At 42.3% G+C, this 17,333-nt stretch overlaps 2 protein-coding genes and 1 pseudogene across 2 annotated transcripts; 1 reads left to right on the top strand and 2 right to left on the bottom strand.

The window, feature by feature from the left end:
* Positions 1 to 795: 795 nt before the first annotated feature.
* LOC129376533 (HLA class II histocompatibility antigen, DR beta 3 chain-like) lies at positions 796 to 4,333 on the bottom strand (annotated as a pseudogene).
* An 87-nt stretch (positions 4,334 to 4,420) lies between these two features.
* Positions 4,421 to 12,492, bottom strand: LOC129376442 (mamu class II histocompatibility antigen, DR alpha chain-like). Its single transcript, XM_055056077.1, is given in 6 exon segments — positions 4,421 to 5,180; positions 5,585 to 5,866; positions 6,928 to 7,015; positions 7,018 to 7,154; positions 7,223 to 7,286; positions 12,476 to 12,492. Coding segments are annotated over 5 exon segments (690 nt in total). The 5' UTR covers positions 7,281 to 7,286; positions 12,476 to 12,492; the 3' UTR covers positions 4,421 to 5,055.
* An 810-nt stretch (positions 12,493 to 13,302) lies between these two features.
* On the top strand, positions 13,303 to 17,211 carry LOC129376440 (mitochondrial 2-oxoglutarate/malate carrier protein-like). The gene is given in 11 exon segments (XM_055056076.1): positions 13,303 to 13,505; positions 14,002 to 14,154; positions 14,794 to 14,911; positions 14,976 to 15,064; positions 15,146 to 15,210; positions 15,213 to 15,235; positions 15,314 to 15,404; positions 15,952 to 16,051; positions 16,188 to 16,239; positions 16,739 to 16,783; positions 16,786 to 17,211. Coding segments are annotated over 11 exon segments (912 nt in total). The 5' UTR covers positions 13,303 to 13,440; the 3' UTR covers positions 16,897 to 17,211.
* Positions 17,212 to 17,333: the final 122 nt, after the last annotated feature.

Genomic DNA, 17,333 nt, shown 5'->3' with positions numbered 1-17,333 from the left:
GCACGTAACCCACGTAGCGAAAGTGAACCGTATCGTATCATTGGCTGGATTCCTGTCACTCACTGAGTTCGATCGCAAAGTAGTACGGAAACAATTTATTATTGGTCCATAGTCAAAACTGATGTCTGAGCTCAATGTCCACTTTACGTTGGACTTTATTTTATGCGCTACATAGATTTTCTTGTGCGCTGAGAATATGTGAGCAGAGCGTGATTGCGCAGGCGCAGCTTAGAGGGAACATTGGTTATAACCATTAGCTGCTAATGATTAGCAGCTAATGGTTAGCTGCAGTGGCTGCATTTATAACCTCTGAGAGGAGGTGCGGGCGTTAATGAAATCAACCAATGATCTGCCACGGTTGATAAAAATACTTTGATATATATTTGTTAGATGATGGCAGCCTGGGTCCGTCCCACATTCAGTATGTGTGTCAGTCTGTAGTTGGTCTGTAGTCGGTCTGTAGTCGGTCTGTAGTCAGTCTGTAGTCGTCTGCAGTCAGTCTAGTCGTCTGCAGTCAGTTTGTAGTCGGTCTGTAGTCAGTCTGTAGTCGGTCTGTATTCGGTCTGTAGTCAGTCTGTAGTCGGTCTGTAGTCAGTCTGTAGTCGTCTGCAGTCAGTCTGTAGTCGGTCTGTAGTCGTCTGCAGTCAGTCTGTAGTCGGTCTGTAGTCGTCTGCAGTCAGTCTGTGGTCGTCTGCAGTCAGTCTGTAGTCGTCTGCAGTCAGTCTGTAGTCGGTCTGTAGTCAGTCTGTAGTCAGTCTGTAGTCGGTCTGTAGTCAGTCTGTAGTCGGTCTGTAGTCAGTCTGTAGTCAGTCTGTAGTCGGTCTGTATTCGGTCTGTAGTCAGTCTGTAGTCGGTCTGTAGTCGGTCTGTAGTCAGTCTGTAGTCAGTCTGTAGTCGGTCTGTAGTCAGTCTGTAGTCGGTCTGTAGTCGGTCAGCCTCTCTGATCCTGGACAGAAGATCAAACTGAATGCAGTTTTTTTTCTCTTCAAATTGCCCACCTGCCCCAGTGGCAGCTGCGTTGCTTCAATTTACATCCCACTTCAGACTTCTACCCATTTGGCCAATGGCGGGTCCAATTTACTCCCCTGGAACATTTACATGAATATAGGTCAGATTTATGAAACTATCTGATCTTTTTTTTCCTTTGAAAAACTGTAAAAGACTTTTTTATGTTGAGACATTGTTCCTACTGTTGCGTCTTGTGTACATTTTGCAGCAAGTTTTAATCCTTTAAACCTTTTTCTATATATTTACTACCAATATGCTTCATGGATTCTTCCAAGAGTCAAGCTCCAAAAATGATTATGGAAATGTTAATATCTCTGAATATCCACATTTCTGTAATCGAGGCTTGTTGTTAGAGTTGTAGTAAAAATGTTTTTATTGTCATGTTTTTGTTTATGATCCAGAGACCAGCACTGGCCATCATACTGGTAGACTGAAGACTGTCCAGTGCAGCAGAGGAGCCCGGTGATCAAACCGGTGATCTGTGTCTGATCAACACAAACATAAAGACGTGATGGACCTAGATATCAGATTGGTCTGTTAGGTACTGTAATAAATGGTTAATAGAACATTTATATATTACATGAACTACTTGCTTTACTTTCTCCACCTTTGAATTATTTCATGCATATTAAAGAAAAATGTATTAAGCATACTGCATTTTGTATTGCACAGTTGATATGTCAGACCTTTTGATAAGCAATATGTGAAACATGCACATTATTCCATAATTACACCATAATTACATTATAATTGTAATTATGCTGCAGGTTTAGAAATAAATGCATTTGAGAAAATCATTGCCTCTTTATTAAATGTTTATTTTCCAAAGAATTTTTACAAGTTCAAAACAATTCAATACCTGTTTAATATTGATTACAAATAACTCTTATGAAGTTAAAAACATTCTCAGAGTTAATAAGATCTAATCAGTGTTATATAATTAACTCCAACAGATTTGATATTTTACACTTAATTAGAGTTCATTTAACTCCAAAAAGACTTAAATTAACAAGCTCTGGTGTGGAAACAAACACTTTAAAAGTGCAGAAATCAAATCTGACAGAGTTAAGTTGGATCTGCTGCATTTCTGTTACCTGGACTCACCTGGTGTGTGTGTGTGTGTGTGTGTGTGTGTTACCTGGACTCACCTGGATTTGAACTCCAAGCTGGAGTGGATCTGGTAGAGCCAGCCTCCGTCTGGCAGCGCGTCGGAGGAAGTGACATCAGAGGTGACTTCCTGTCCGTCTCTCCTCCAGGTGACTCTGATCTGTTTGGGGAAGAAGCCGTAGACGCTGCAGGTCAGCATGGAGGGATGGCCGCCAGCAGGAGGCGCCACTGAGGTCAGAGCAACAGACGGCGCCACTGGAACAGGAAGAGGAGAGGAAGAGTTCACTTTCCTCAGTGCAAAAACTAAAATTAATACAAGAAACAAATCTGTATTTTCATTCAGGCCAAGTGGGGAAACTTATTATTTTTGTTTTGGAAACTTAATATCTGAGTTTCTGTGTTTTCTCTCCTGGGAAAGAGGTTGCTGTGTCTCGGTGGGTCTGATTTGGTTCTAGGTTTATTGGTTTAGGTTTATTGAGGACATCTGGGGCCCACCAGATCCAGCCACGCCTCCCGGACTGGAAGCAGTTCTTTATGAACTCACCTGATCTATTCAAAACATTTCTGTACCAGACCCCAGAGTTATGGTGGCAGAACACGTCCTTCTGGGCTCGCCTGCTGCTCAGAACCACAGAACCACAGGATTACTGTTCAAGATTTTTGCCTGTCTCATTCCAAACGATGTGTATCCAACATAGAGCCCAATGTTACTGTCAAATCTCAAAAACTCCACTTTTTTATAGATGTAGGAGTAGATGTACTGGTGTCCTTCAGCTCAGTGGAGTTAAAGAGGCAGCGCAACACCAAATGGACTTCAGAACCATCTGGAAAACAAAACATGCACATTCCTGGTTATCTGAAACATTTAGAGTTTATTCAGTCTTAAGCTACACTCTGGGTTTCAGTCGTGACCCGGATGACGCGTTAAATTCAGATGGAGGTCCAGAAGTGGATTTCTCCAGTGATCACAGCGAGGAGCTAAAGAACCAATGGACTGGAACAGACGAGGCATCTCCAAAAAATATGTGTATATTATAATCCATATTATCTAAAAAGGACTTATCGTGATTATTTACCTGGTGTTCTCATAACTAACCACCTGGAGCTGCAGGCCTCATATTATTATTATTATTATTATTATTATTATTATAGGACAAGTCAGAAGAAAGTTTCAAAAACCTGGAAATAAAATCATTTAGCTTCAGGTTGGGTCACATTTAGGATCAAAAGGAGCTTTAAATGGCCATTGACTGGTTTCTTCCTGGTGACTCAGCTTTGTGCTATTTTAAGTAATCAGTCTATGATAACGATGCTACCGCTAACAACAAGCTAACCCATGTTATGTCTGAGCCTGGATCTTAAATCACTTATTGAGTTTCTGTAAACCAGATTCATGCTGTGGTTTAGTTTTACGTTGGTGTTGAGTCGTTGTAGATTCTGGTCCAATGTGGGTCGACTGTTGGCTCCCATCTGCAGAAACCCCATTATTTTATGAGTAATTATCACTTTATGTTTAATACGCTAAAATTAAACTTCACTTTAGCTTTTTCTTCTACTATCTTTAAGTTGATGTGCAGCTTAAAGTAAGAAATAACATGAACACCAAGTAGCTGCAGCTTGGAAATAAAAGCAAAAGAGTTTTTCTTCACATGCAGATGATAGCTTGTACAGTAAGAGGTAAATAACAGAGCAGGAATCTTTAGATGTGGTCCAACAGACCCAAGTCCGGCTGATCAGTCTCAGGTTCCCCAGAGAGCTGATCATGACCTGATGTCCTGAAACAGACCTGCAGGACAGCGCCCCCTTCAGGCCTGGAGCTGAAGACCCTGTCATTCTACAATTGACTTCATTTACGTCTCTAAAATGAATTGGATCATTCACAGTGCATCATGATCAACTATTATGTCAAGCACATGCCAGAGATTCTCAACCCTAAAGTCGACGTCAGTATTTAGGAAACTGCAGAGCTCAGCTGTTTCTAAAGAGTCTACTGAGCTCTGGATACCAATCACAGATTAGATCCCAAACTCCCGCTGTGAGCGCCTCCTGCTGTCTGGACCAGAACCAGGAGGATCAGGAGCAGAGAGGGACCCATTCCTCCAGGTCAGGAGACGAACTGAACCACACGTCACGACCGCCGTGTCATGTGTTACCTGGCAGACTGATCTCATACAGGATCTTTTTCTTGTTTTTGTCGTGTTAAACTGAGAAACTGAGATTTTCTCATCTTATTTTTGAACAGATTGTGTTACAATCTGCACAATTAAAGTTATGTTTCATTAAAACAAACAAAAATCCCACAACATTAAAGTCCAGGAATCAGATCTTTATTTTAGACACATTAAGCATCAGAAAAATGTGAATCTGTTTGCTTCACCAGCAGGTTGAGACATGAAGATGTTCCACTGATAAAAACCTGAGAGGAGATCTGAACCCAGAAACAGAAAACCAACGATCAATACAGAGTTCAATGAAAACCATCATGTTATAGGAATGAAAGCGTAACTTTTTACACACACTTAAAAAACTCAAGAAGTTTTTTTTAAAGTAAGGTGGAAGGAAAAACTCTGGGATCTGATCGGGTCTGAAAAGAACAAACTGCTCTTTCCTCATTGATCTACACAAACCTGTTGAGTCAGAAATGAATCGTAAAGAAAGATGTAACTGCAGCATTGATAGATGCTGCAGTTTCTGCTCTACTGTCTAAAGTTTCATTACCAAGAACTACAAACCATTTCAGGTTCAAATGCAACAGAATAATTAGTACATGTTTCCTAAACTGTGTATAAAGTGACAGCTTGGTTGATTCTGAGCAGAACAAACTGAGGAGCAGAAATTCAGTTTTTAGGGAAACATCAGCGTGAAAATGTGAAACAATCCAGAGGAATGAATATGAGCTTCAGATAATATGTCTGGTAAAGATCAGTAACATGGTGCCAATCAGCTCTCTGTCCCCCTAACGAGGAAGAAAGTCCCGACCGCCACCCCAAGCAGACCCACGATGAGACCGACTCCACAGAACACGGCGGGTCCAACGCCAGGCGGAGCCACTTGCACTTCAACATCTGGAGACAGAAAACAGAGACAAGTCACTGAAAGCTTGTTGAGCTGCTTCTCTCTACTGCAGTCGTCTCAAACTTCAAAGTGGGTCCTGGAGGGCCGGTGCATCCTGGAGGTTTTAGTAACAACCTTCTCAATGTTCGCCTTAAGCCTCTAAGGCCTCATTTGATCCAGATGTGTTAAACCAGGGAGAGACTAAAACATGGAGGATGCCGGACCTCCAGAACCACTTTGGGCTCCACTGGATTAGACGTCTCTGCTTCAGCACTGGGTTCCAATGCTAGTTCACTAGCAGAGCTGGACCGCATGAAGCAGCTCAGCCCTTTAATTCAAGTGTGTAGAAGAATGGATTCATCTAAAAGCTGCAGGCTTCAGTTTGAGACCACTGGTCTAGTTAAAGGCCGCTCACCCCAGATTCTGGTCAGTGGTTCTTTCAGGGCCAGATGTTCCACTGAACAGCTGTAAATGTCTCCCAGCTGAGGGACAAAGTGCAGCCTGGAGATCTGGGTGAAGGTGTTGTCTTCGTTGGGAAAAGGAACGTTGATGCTGGTTCCTTCAGTCACTTTGTCTCCGTTTCTGGTCCAGGAGACGTTGACCGGAGCCGGATAGAAACCAGAGACGTGACAGACCAGGATGTTCTTCTCTCCCAGCTCCACAACGTTAGCCGTGTAGAGCAGGCTGGTTGGAGGATCTAAACACATGCAGGATCATCTTAATCATGAGCAGAAGATCATGTGGCTTTAACCAGATCTTCTCCAGTCTTCCTCAACCACATTTGAAGATCTTACATCTGGAGTGCTGGTTCCAAAGATTTCCTTGCATACAAGGAATTTGATTGGCAGCATCTATATCTGAGTACCGGCCCATAGATTCCTCCTCAGACAATCAATATTCCCGTGTTCAAACGCTACGGACCAAAATGTTTTACTAATTGTGGTGGAAAACCACAAACACAACAACTTGGACATCAATAAGCAAATCAAATGCAGAAGAAGCTGCACACCTGAAGGAGAGATGACCACAGATCCTGCATGTTCCTGCACATATTCATGGACCCAAAGGAGACGCAGCTTGACTGGAACCAAACCAGACATTAACTGGCCAGTATGAGTCTTAACAATGGAGCAGGAGGCAGGAGTTGCATCTGACTGTTTGGCTGATTTCTGTTGTTTTCTACTGATGTTAGCAGAAATAGTTGGTTGATGATGATGTTGGTTGTCTCCCTACATCAGAGCCAGTCTCCTGTAACTTTTAGGCGTCTCCCTGGTCCAACATCTGTAAATGTAAATGCAGTCCGGTTCTCCAGAGTTCTGCTAATGACTCATTATTTGACTCAGGTGTGTTGAAGTAGAGATGCATCTAAAAGTTGCAGGAGAATCTGGAGGCCTGGAAGTTCCCAGTCCTGCCCTATATTATATGGATTTATATCAATGTTTTGATGCACTGTATTGTACCTAATTTTTAGAGCCCTGAATGTCTTAAATTTTGATGCATTTGTTCGTTTTTACTTGCTGCAGCATCACTTTCCCTTTGGGACTCTAATAAACCTGAAGCTGAAGGGATTAGAGATGCTGAAGCAGAGCGTTCCATAATCTGGATTCAACTGTACAAGAAACAGCAAATGAGGATGAAGTCAGATTAAACAGAGCTGATGGAGTAACCAGAGGTCCAAACGTTCCCACACTCAGTCCATTCAGTCTGATCTAAACTTGTTCCCTAGCAGGAAAGGAAGCAGAGTTGATCTTTCCTCACCAAGTGGATCAGGGATGTCCTTCAGACCAATACGGATAATCTTCAGGTTACTTTTGCAAACTTGTTGTTGCCCCACAGAAAACTTGGATGGCTGACAAAGTCCGGCAGGGTATCAACTCCTGTCTCATGAATGAAGTCAGCGTGCCAAGCCTCTTCCCCATCCAGAGTCATCATGTTGAATCCATCCGTGTCTGAACATGCAATGACCCGGAAACTGTCATGTTGCACTGAAAGGAGAGCAGAAACAGAGCTTTGAGTGATCAGTCTCAGTAACCAGCCTGGATGAGATTTTTACCATCAGCAGAAACACAGAGCAGGACGCAGAGCAGCAGCAGCTTCATCTTCTGCTTCATCTTCACCTGATCTTCTTCTTCTTCTTTAGGTTTTAACGGCAGCTTGCATCCATTTTTGTTGCACTACTGCCATCTATTGAATCCTAATTATCTCTCAAATTCTCGAAATAATCCCACTGTTTTTTAAAAAACCAAAAATTTTCTTCCTCCCCTCATTACTATTTAACTGATCAACCACTTTTTCAAACTTCAATTCTCCAGTACAGCCTAATTCCAATATTAATAATTTTCTTACATTTTCATATTTTCTACAACTAATAAAAACATGTTCCATTGTTTCTACAGAATCACACCAACTACATAAACCAGTAGGATGTTTCCCCATCTTATAAAGAGTTCCATTTAATAAACTATGCCCGGTTCTTATTCGAGTTATAATTACCTCTAACTTTCTATTTAATCCTCTAACCCTTTCTACATCAACTGTATTTTGAAACCTGTATAAATGCCTTCCATTAATTTCATTATCCCACCTAATTTTCCATATCTTTTTACTTTCTCTCCAAGCTATACTTTTCCCCTCTGATTTCGATAGCTTTACTAACATATCAATTTCTTCTTTTTCACTAGCCTCTTTAGCCAATCTATCTGCTCTTTCATTACCTAAAATACCTACATGAGCAGGAGTCCAAAATAATATTAGTTTTATTTTGATCACATATTCTATGATGAACTGCCATAACCTCATATAATATATTTTGATGATTACTTGAACATCCCTTTTCAATACTCATCAAAGCAGATAGTGAATCACTACAAATTATAAATGTATTTCCTTTACTATCCTCCACCCATTCTAAAGCTAATAATATAGCACACATTTCTACTGCATAGATACTCAAGTAATCAGATGTTCTTTTTGAAATCTTTGTCTTTAAATCTAGAATCACTACTGCTATACTAGTTACTTAGTTTTTAGGATCTTTTGAACCATCAGTATAAATCTGTACATAATCATTATATTTATTTTGTATTTGATGATAAAACTCTTGGCACATATCTATTATCTTTTTCCCCTGAATATCTAATAGTGACTTGTCTAGATTAATACATTTCCATGACCATGCTGGTCTCACAGGCCATACTACTGTTTGACTGAATTCTTTGTCAAATACATTAAATGTTTTTGCTCTATCATCTCCCACCCACCCAAAACTATTACTTTTCCTTTTCCTCTCTCCCAACAATTTTGTAACACTTTCTTAACTGGGTGATCTTCATTTTGTCCTTTTAAACTTATCCAATAATTTACCATGATCTGCTGTCTTCTAATACATAATGGCATCTCTCCTGACTCTACTTGTAATGCACATACTGGAGTAGATTTAACTGCCTCTAAGCAAATTCTCAAAGCTCTTGCTTGAATAATATCCAATTTGTTTAACCTAGTTTTGCTTGCTGATCCATACACCACACTCCCATAATCTATTCTAGATCGTATTAATGACACATAAATATTTTTAGGTGATTCAAAGTTTGCACCCCATGTCAACCCTGTCAAGCACCTCATAATGTTAAGAACCTTTTTACTTTTTTCCATAATGTGATCTATATGACTTTCCCAAGTTAGTTTCTTATCAAAGACTACTCCCAAAAATGAAAACTATCAACCGTTTCTAGTTCTTTCCCATATAAATATAATTTTTTATCAATTCTAACTTTCTTATTTGTAAAGAACATTACTTTTGTCTTCTCAATTGAAAATTTAAAACCCCACTCAATTCCCCACTTACCTACTATATCTATACCTTCCTGAAGTTTTAAAATAAGATGTTCTATATTTCTTCCCCTTTTCCATAATGCTCCATCATCAACAAATAGTGATTTCCCAAAACTAACTGGTATTTCATTAAAAATATCATTTATCATCACCGAGAATAATGTTGGACTTATCACACTTCCTTGAGGAGTTCCATTTTCTATTTGACACACTTTTGAAACATGAGAACCTATTTTAACTTGGATATTTCAATCACATAAAAAATCCCATATCCAGTTAAACATACTCCCTCCTATTCCTATCTGGTGTAGTTTAATCAATAATCCTTCTCTCCATAACATGTCATATGCTTTTTCCACATCAAAAAATACAGCCACAACAGTTTCCTTATTAATTTGAGCTTTTCTAATATCATCTTCTAAATACAAAACAGGATCCATTGTTCCTCTCCCTCTACGAAAGCCACTCTGATACGGAGCAATTATATTCCTTGATTCCAAATATTACTAGCCTCTCATTCACCATCCTTTCCATCAGCTTACATATATTAGATGTTAAAGCAATCGGTCTATAGTTTTCAGGATTACTATGATCTTTCCCAGGTTTCTTTATCGGAATAACAATCGCTTCTTTCCATTCACTAGGTATTATTCCTCTTTCCAAATCTTATTATACAAATTTAATATCTTCTTCAAAACATCATCACTCACATGTCTTAGCATAATATAGCATACTTCATCTTTACCTGGAGCACTATTTCTTGTTCTACCCAAAGCTCTTTTCAATTCACCAATAGAGAAATGATCGTTCATCAATTCATCCTTAATAATTTCCTTTCTTCTTAAAATTCCACCATTTTCTCTTTTAGTTTTCTCTCTACCCTTTATTTCCTTATCTGAACATTTTTTCCCACTATGAATCTCCATAAATGTGCTTACTAAAATATCAGCTTTTTCCCTGTCATTTATTGCTATTATATTGTTTCTATTTAATATTGGATAACTCCATTCTCTTCTATCTCCCCCCATTTTTTTGATCATTCCCCAAACTTCCCCAATCTTTGTACTATTACCAATTTTGTCACAAAAAATTTCTCCAATATACCCTTTTTGCTGTTCTTATTGTTTTCCTTACTTTAGCCTGTGATTTTTTATATTCAATCAAATGTTGAAAATTATGAGACTTTTTAACCAGTTTAAATGCTTTATTTCTTTCTTTAACCACTGTTCTACACTCTTCATTCCACCATTGAACTAATTTCCTCCTATTCTTCCCTGATGTTTTTGGAATAGACCTTTCAGCAGCTTCTAATATACCCTGACTAATCTCACGACTCATATTTTCTATACTCAAATCATTTTTTATATTTGATATCTTACTCTCACATAAGTTATTAATTTTTTCCCAATTCGTTTCCTAAATATCCACTTCCCTCCTAACATTTCAAGATTCTGCACCTGACCCATCCTTATTTTACTGACTATAATGTAATGATCACTACCAAAGGATTTATTTTTAACTTGCCAATCACATAATGGAGCTAAACAACTGGAAACAAATGTTAAATCCACTACAGATTCCTTACCTGAATTAATATCAATTCTTGTCTTTTCGCCATTATTCAAACATACAAGATTATTACTATCTAGAAATTCCTCTAAAACCTTACCATTATAATCAACTTTTGTACTTCCCCATAAGGAGTGATGAGCATTAAAATCTCCACACCAATAATATTTCCTTTCATACCCATCTCATCAAGTTTACTTATTTCAAGCTTTTTACAGGGATTATAAAATTTATAATCAAAATTACCTTCTTTTCTATCCATATTTCAATTTCTACATACTCCAATTCCCCTTTCTTTTCAACTATTTTATAAGGAATACCTTCCTTAATCAGAGAAAGACACCCTCCCCCATCATACCTCACTACAATATATCCATTCACTCTGAAATCCAAAAAAGGCTTCAGCCACGTTTCCTGTGTACAAATTATATCAGGTTTAACTTTCTGCTCATAAATAAACTGTTTAAAATCTTGACCGTTTGACAATAGACTCCTTGCATTCCATTGTAAGATTAAAATTATCCTTCTTGACTCGTTTGACTACATAGTTCTCCTCTTATATCTTCCCATCTAATATTTCTCAACCCTAAAGTATGGCATGCTGCCTTAACAATAATCTGAATCCTTTCTGTCTTTGATCTCACATCTGAGGTTGCATTTATCACTCCTGCAATAAACGTCACCATTTTCTTTTTCTCCTCCTCTATTCTCCTATCAACCCTTTCCATAACCTTTTGGATTATAGATTTTTCCCCTGTCAAAGATTTCCCATTTTGTTCCTCTTTCCCAACCATTTTACATGCTTCTGCATATGTTACTTTCTGCACAATCTTTGTTTTCTGTATCACAACTTGCTGTTTCATCACTTCACATCCCCAAAAAGCAACACTATGTTCTCCTCCACAACTACAGCACTTTGGCTTTACTCCAACTCCACATTTTCCATATTCATGATCTCCAGAACATCGGGCACATCTCCTTTTTCCTTTACACATTTTTGCAACATGTCCAAACTCTTGACAATTGAAACATCTTACTGGTTTAGGCACAAACTCCCTGACACTAAATCTTATCAAACCAAAGAAAACCTCCTTTAGTACCTCTTTCGTTTCAAACTCCACTAGGACAGTTTCTGTTTCATCTTTCTCTGGACCTTTTGTCATTCTTTGTGCTCCTTTTACTTCCCTATTTCTTTCTTTTAAATGTCCAACCAAATCTTTCATATTTACACTGAAAGGCACTCCAGTGATAACTCCTTTACTTCCAATGTTTCTTTTTTCACCCACTCTAACGACTGTTCTAACTTTTACTTTACATACCCATCCTAATTTCTTCGCTTTTACCACCTGATCTTCCGAATTACACCCAATCAACAGATTTCCGTCTCTCAAAACTTTAGCATGTTTAATATCTCCAATATGCGCTTTAAGTGCTTTTGTTAATTTCAGTGGATCCATCTTCTTAACCCGTTCTTCTTCATCAATAATGTTCATATTCGAGCTTTTTGATTCTTCTACTTTTTCCTCAGATCCTTCACTCTCAGTGTCTTCCGTACTTTCCTCATTTCGCTTTTTCCTCTTCCTTTCAGCAGCTCGTTGTTTCTTTCCACCCTTCTCCACCTTCTCCCACTCTTTCCCTTCATCTTGATCTTCCATCCCTTCCTCTTCACTACAATCCAAACTATTTCCGCCAGTTTTCCCAAAATCCATCTCATCCAAAAAAGCCGACCTGCTGCAGGTAATTAGTTATATAACCACAAGACCTCCCGACTCCTGACTCCTCCGCCAAAAAGCACCAAAACTTCGTTGTCGATCTCTCTCCGCTCTCTCGTCTCCCGTCCTTCCTCCTTTCTTCTTTCGGAAAACTGAATCCCCCGCCTTCCGCTGACTCCTCTCCCGGCCTTCACCTGATCTGAGCTCAACTCACCTGAGTCAGTCAGAAACTCTCCACCCAGCAGCCAATCACAGCGCAGTATTCAGTGACGTCATCAGTAGGTAGGCTGACGCTCCAGGCTGACTTCAGTCCTGTAGGTTCTGCTCTCTGATTGGTCAGACTGACTGGACTCCACCTCCTTATCTAGACAACCTTATTTCAGAGAAATATCAACTCCTCTGTTGATTTCAAATGAAGTCATTAATTAATTAAGTCTATTTGTTTTCATCCACTTGTTAATAGTGTCTTTTTTACATTCATTACATGATGTAATGTGTTGGTGATGTGAAGCAGTAGGTTAGGTTAGCATAGTAAACCTGATTTGACTTTGCTTCAAATAACAGCAGCGCCACCTAGTGGTGAATTAGGAAGGCAACAGGCCTTTCCATTACATACACAAAGACACGTCCGTTTTTTAAATAGTGAAGTACATTTTAAAACATGTCGCTGGATTTTTAGATATGTTACAAATTTTAAATTCTATATTTAATTCATTTTTATATTTTTTATAAAAATAAAATGGGTTGATGGCAGCAGCACGTATATTTGTCAAATAAATATTTTAATAATTGAATATTTTTTTCCTGTAAAGGTGGATTTCTCAATAGTTTGATAATACAATTTAAAAGGACCGTGAATCACACAGTAAACGAAGCAAAACACTCGTTTCTCTTCGTTCATTTTCGTGTCCTTGGTCCACGCTCACTGATTGGTGCATTTATTGCTGTGCTCTTGGCCCCCGTATGCTGATTGGCCCGCTGGTCTCCGTGTTGTCCCGCCTCGCCTCCTGATTGGCTCGTGTGTTTCGGAGCGTTCGCGTGTTGCGGCTCCAGCAGAGTCACCTTGCTCCGGCCGCTGCTGTTCTGGGGAAAGAGCAGAGGAACCGACCGGGCCAGAGGCGACAGGAAGGCAGCTGGCCACCGACCGAACCGGGTCGACATGGCGGAGACAAAGCCGAAGACCTCTCCGAAGGCCATAAAGTTCCTGTTCGGAGGTCTGGCCGGGTAGGAGCTGCTGCTAGCCGCGGTGCTAACGGGCTAATGTCAGGGGTCAGAGGGCGAAGAGGAGCCGCTGTGCTGCCAGGGGCAGATTGACCTGGTTATGATTATCATTACATGACCAGATTAATGTTAGCTTGTCTCCATGTTGGTGTTGGACTCATGCTAGCTGCTAACGGCTAACGCTAGCTGCAGGACCGGTGTTCAGATTAAATCTGCTGCCCGGGAATTCAGGTCCCGGTGGTTCTGATCCGATGAGAACCGATTTACTGGCCACGACCAGAGGCGCTGATTGGATCAGAACCTCCTGGCGCTGATTGGATCAGAACCTCCTGACTGGTTCTGCTCCAGGAGGTTCGGAGTCCAGCAGAACCACCTGACTGCAGGGGATTATCAATGCTTGCTGTGGAACCAGCAGAAAGGTTCAGGTTCTGCTCAGTAGAACAGAACCACCCAGTGACCCATAAGGCCCGGTTCTGATGGGACCCTCTCTGTCCTGCAGCATGGGGGCCACGGTGTTCGTCCAGCCGTTGGACCTGGTGAAGAACCGGATGCAGCTGAGCGGCCAGGGAACCAAGGCCCGCGAGTACAAGACCAGCTTCCACGCTCTGTTCTCCATCCTGAAGAACGAAGGAGTGGGAGGCATCTACACCGGGTCAGTACCACCAGACGGGTCCAGACCGGGACCGGTCTGCTGGATCAGGACCAGAGGAAATCCTGTTATCCTCCCAGCAGCGCCAACTTCCTGTTTCATTCGCCTACATGCATCCTTTAGCTTTTGATTTGATTGCTGATTGGCCGGCGCCGATAACTGATCACTCTGATGATGGACTTTATTGAACTTTCAGTAATCAAATAAAGTTTCACAAAGCAGCTTTTGAATGTTCTGGTTTGAAGATCATTGAAGTTTTTACTCCAGATAGTTAAAGACGCTCAGTGCTGTGAGAAATGAGGTGGAATCTCCCTTTAGCCGTCTGTCCAATCAGAAGTCGGCTCCATATTATCCAGTGTGTTGATGTCATGATGGATGACAGGAAACGTTAACAGCAAAGCAACAAACCTTCTTAATAAAGTTTTCTTCAAAGAGATTGTACGAGTGACTAGCTTAAGCATGCTAGCTGCTAGCCTGTCCAGAGCTAACGCTAGTGAGTAGTCTCCTCCTCCTTAGCGAGCACCGGCCAATCAGCATTCAGATCAGGAGCTTCAGGATGGAGTAGCCCCTGCTGGACGGTGACATGTCCCTCACATGGTATGGAGACGTGTCCTCCTGTCCTGACTGAGGTCGTCCTCTCAGCCTGTCCGCAGGACTCCTCCGCCAGGCCACCTACACCACCACCCGCCTGGGGATCTACACCATCCTGTTTGAGAAGATGACCGGAGCCGACGGACGGCCGCCCAACTTCCTGCTGAAGGTCGGATCCTCGGAACCGGTTCTGGTTCTGGTTCCTTCAGGTTAACCTGTGGCTCCCCCTGCAGGCTCTGATAGGGATGACGGCCGGCGCCACCGGAGCGTTTGTGGGGACGCCTGCGGAGGTTGCTCTGATCAGGATGACGGCTGATGGGCGGTGAGAGCTGCTTTCTGATTGGCTGCTCTGCTCTCAGGTGTGTGTGTGTGTGTGTGTGTGACATCAGGTGTGTGTGTGCAGACTTCCTGCTGACCAGAGGAGAGGATACACCAACGTGTTCAACGCTCTGGCTCGCATCACAAGAGAGGGGGGCTGACCACACTGTGGAGGGTCAGTATGTCAGAAACAGGCGGAGGCAGCACCCCTCCCGTCACGTGACCTCAGCTCTGACCTCTGACTGTGTTTCAGGGGTGTGTTCCCACCATGGCCCGGGCGGTGGTGGTCAACGCCGCTCAGCTGGCGTCCTACTCCCAGTCCAAACAGGCACTGCTGGACTCAGGTCAGAATCACACACTGCAAGCTAACCGCTAAGACACAACAAGCTAACTGCTAAAACACTGCAAGCTAACCGCTAAGACACTGCAAGCTAACCGCTAAGACACAACAAGCTAACTGCTAAAACACTGCAAGCTAACCGCTAAGACACTGCAAGCTAACTGCTAACACACTGCAAGCTAACTGCTATCACACTCCAAGCTACCCGCTAAGACACAACAAGCTAACTGCTAACACACTGCAAGCTAACTGCTAACTTAATGCAAGCTAACACACTCTTGAGTCTGGTGTGTGTGTGTTTCTCTTGATGTGTGTGTGTGTGTGTTTCTCTTGATGTGTGTGTGTGTGTTTCTCTTGATGTGTGTGTGTGTTTCTCTTGATGTGTGTGTGTGTGTGTGTGTTTCTCTTGATGTGTGTGTGTGTGTGTTTCTCTTGATGTGTGTGTGTGTGTTTCTCTTGATGTGTGTGTGTGTGTTTCTCTGATGTGTGTGTGTGTGTGTGTTCTGTTGATGTGTGTGTGTGTGTGTGTGTGTGTGTGTGTGTGTGTCCAGGGTACTTTGGAGACGACATCTTGTGCCATTTCTGTGCCAGTATGATCAGCGGTCTGGTTACCACAGCAGCATCGATGCCTGTCGACATCGTCAAAACCAGGTGAGACGGCCGGGTCCAGAACGGGTTAGAACCTCCATCGGTTCTGATGCCGCACCATGTTTGGGTCTGAAGCGGTCGGGTTCTGGGATATCCGGACGGTTCCAGAAGCAGCTGATTGGATCTTCTCTTGTTCCAGGATCCAGAACATGAGGATGATCGATGGCAAACCAGAGTACAAGAACGGCCTGGTGAGTTTCTGCAGCATGGTCCAGGACCGGGTCAGAACCGGTCCAGAACATCAGGGGCCTCATGGCCACATGTATGAATCTCGATGCGTCACAGAGAATCAAAATGGCCGCTCAGATTGTTTTCACGTCATCTGCTGACCGACTCAAACACAGAGGTCACAGCTGGCTGAGGTTTTCCCTCCTACGGGCTTCATGGTGCAGGTTCAGGGTTCAGGGTTCAGCTCCGGATGAGATTTGATGCTCCAGGAAAAATAGCGGCGCGGGGTCTCTGCGTGTACGCAGCGTTTCCACATGAGGCCCCTGGTTCTGCTCCTGGCATCAGCTGCAGCTGGGCCATTTGACCACTAGGTGGCAGCAGAGTCTCTGAGTCAGAGGGCAGGAAGTTGGTGCTACTGCTTCCTCTGGTTGTTTCTAACTGTGTGTGTGTGTGTGTGTGTGTGTGTGTGTGTGTGTGTGTGTGTGTGGTGTGTGTGTGTGTGTGTGTGTGTGTGTGTGTCAGGACGTTCTGATGCGCGTCGTGGGGAGGGAGGGCTTCTTCTCCCTGTGTGGAAAGGTTTCACTCCGTACTACGCCCGGCTCGGCCCTCACACCGTCCTCACCTTCATCTTCCTGGAGCAGATGAACCGCCTGTACAAGACCTACGTGCTGGACCGCTAACACACACACACACACACACACCATCACACACTCTGAGGAGGACGAGCCTCGGCGTCTGCAGGAGTTACAGCAGCTGATCCATGTTGTTTTTCTGCTGCTTTACAATAAAATCTCACCTGAGAGAAACTCAGTGAGGTCAGAGTTAAAGCTGAACACACACACACACACACACATGAAGGTTAAAGTTCTCCTGGCTGTGATGTAAGCTCCGCTCACTGACATTTGATTATAAACCTGTGACCCCTGACCCCTAGCATCATGGTGTCACCTGGTTACCATGATTACCTTGTGGGAAATAAAACGTTTTTATCCTCAGGTTGTTTGTCTGATTTACTATGAAGATTCATTCCTGATTCTCCGGATCAGAACCGGGTCGGTGGGTTCAGCTGCCGGGTCCGAAAGACTCCTGTCAGAACCTGAGGAGACAGACCGGAAGT

The sequence above is a fragment of the Poeciliopsis prolifica genome, unplaced genomic scaffold, assembly GCF_027474105.1.
Source record: "Poeciliopsis prolifica strain line A6 unplaced genomic scaffold, Auburn_PproV2 SCAFFOLD044, whole genome shotgun sequence".
Lineage (NCBI taxonomy): Eukaryota > Metazoa > Chordata > Actinopteri > Cyprinodontiformes > Poeciliidae > Poeciliopsis > Poeciliopsis prolifica.
The sequence above is the reverse complement of the archived record's forward strand: the minus strand, read 5'-3'. Positions and strand labels throughout refer to the sequence as shown.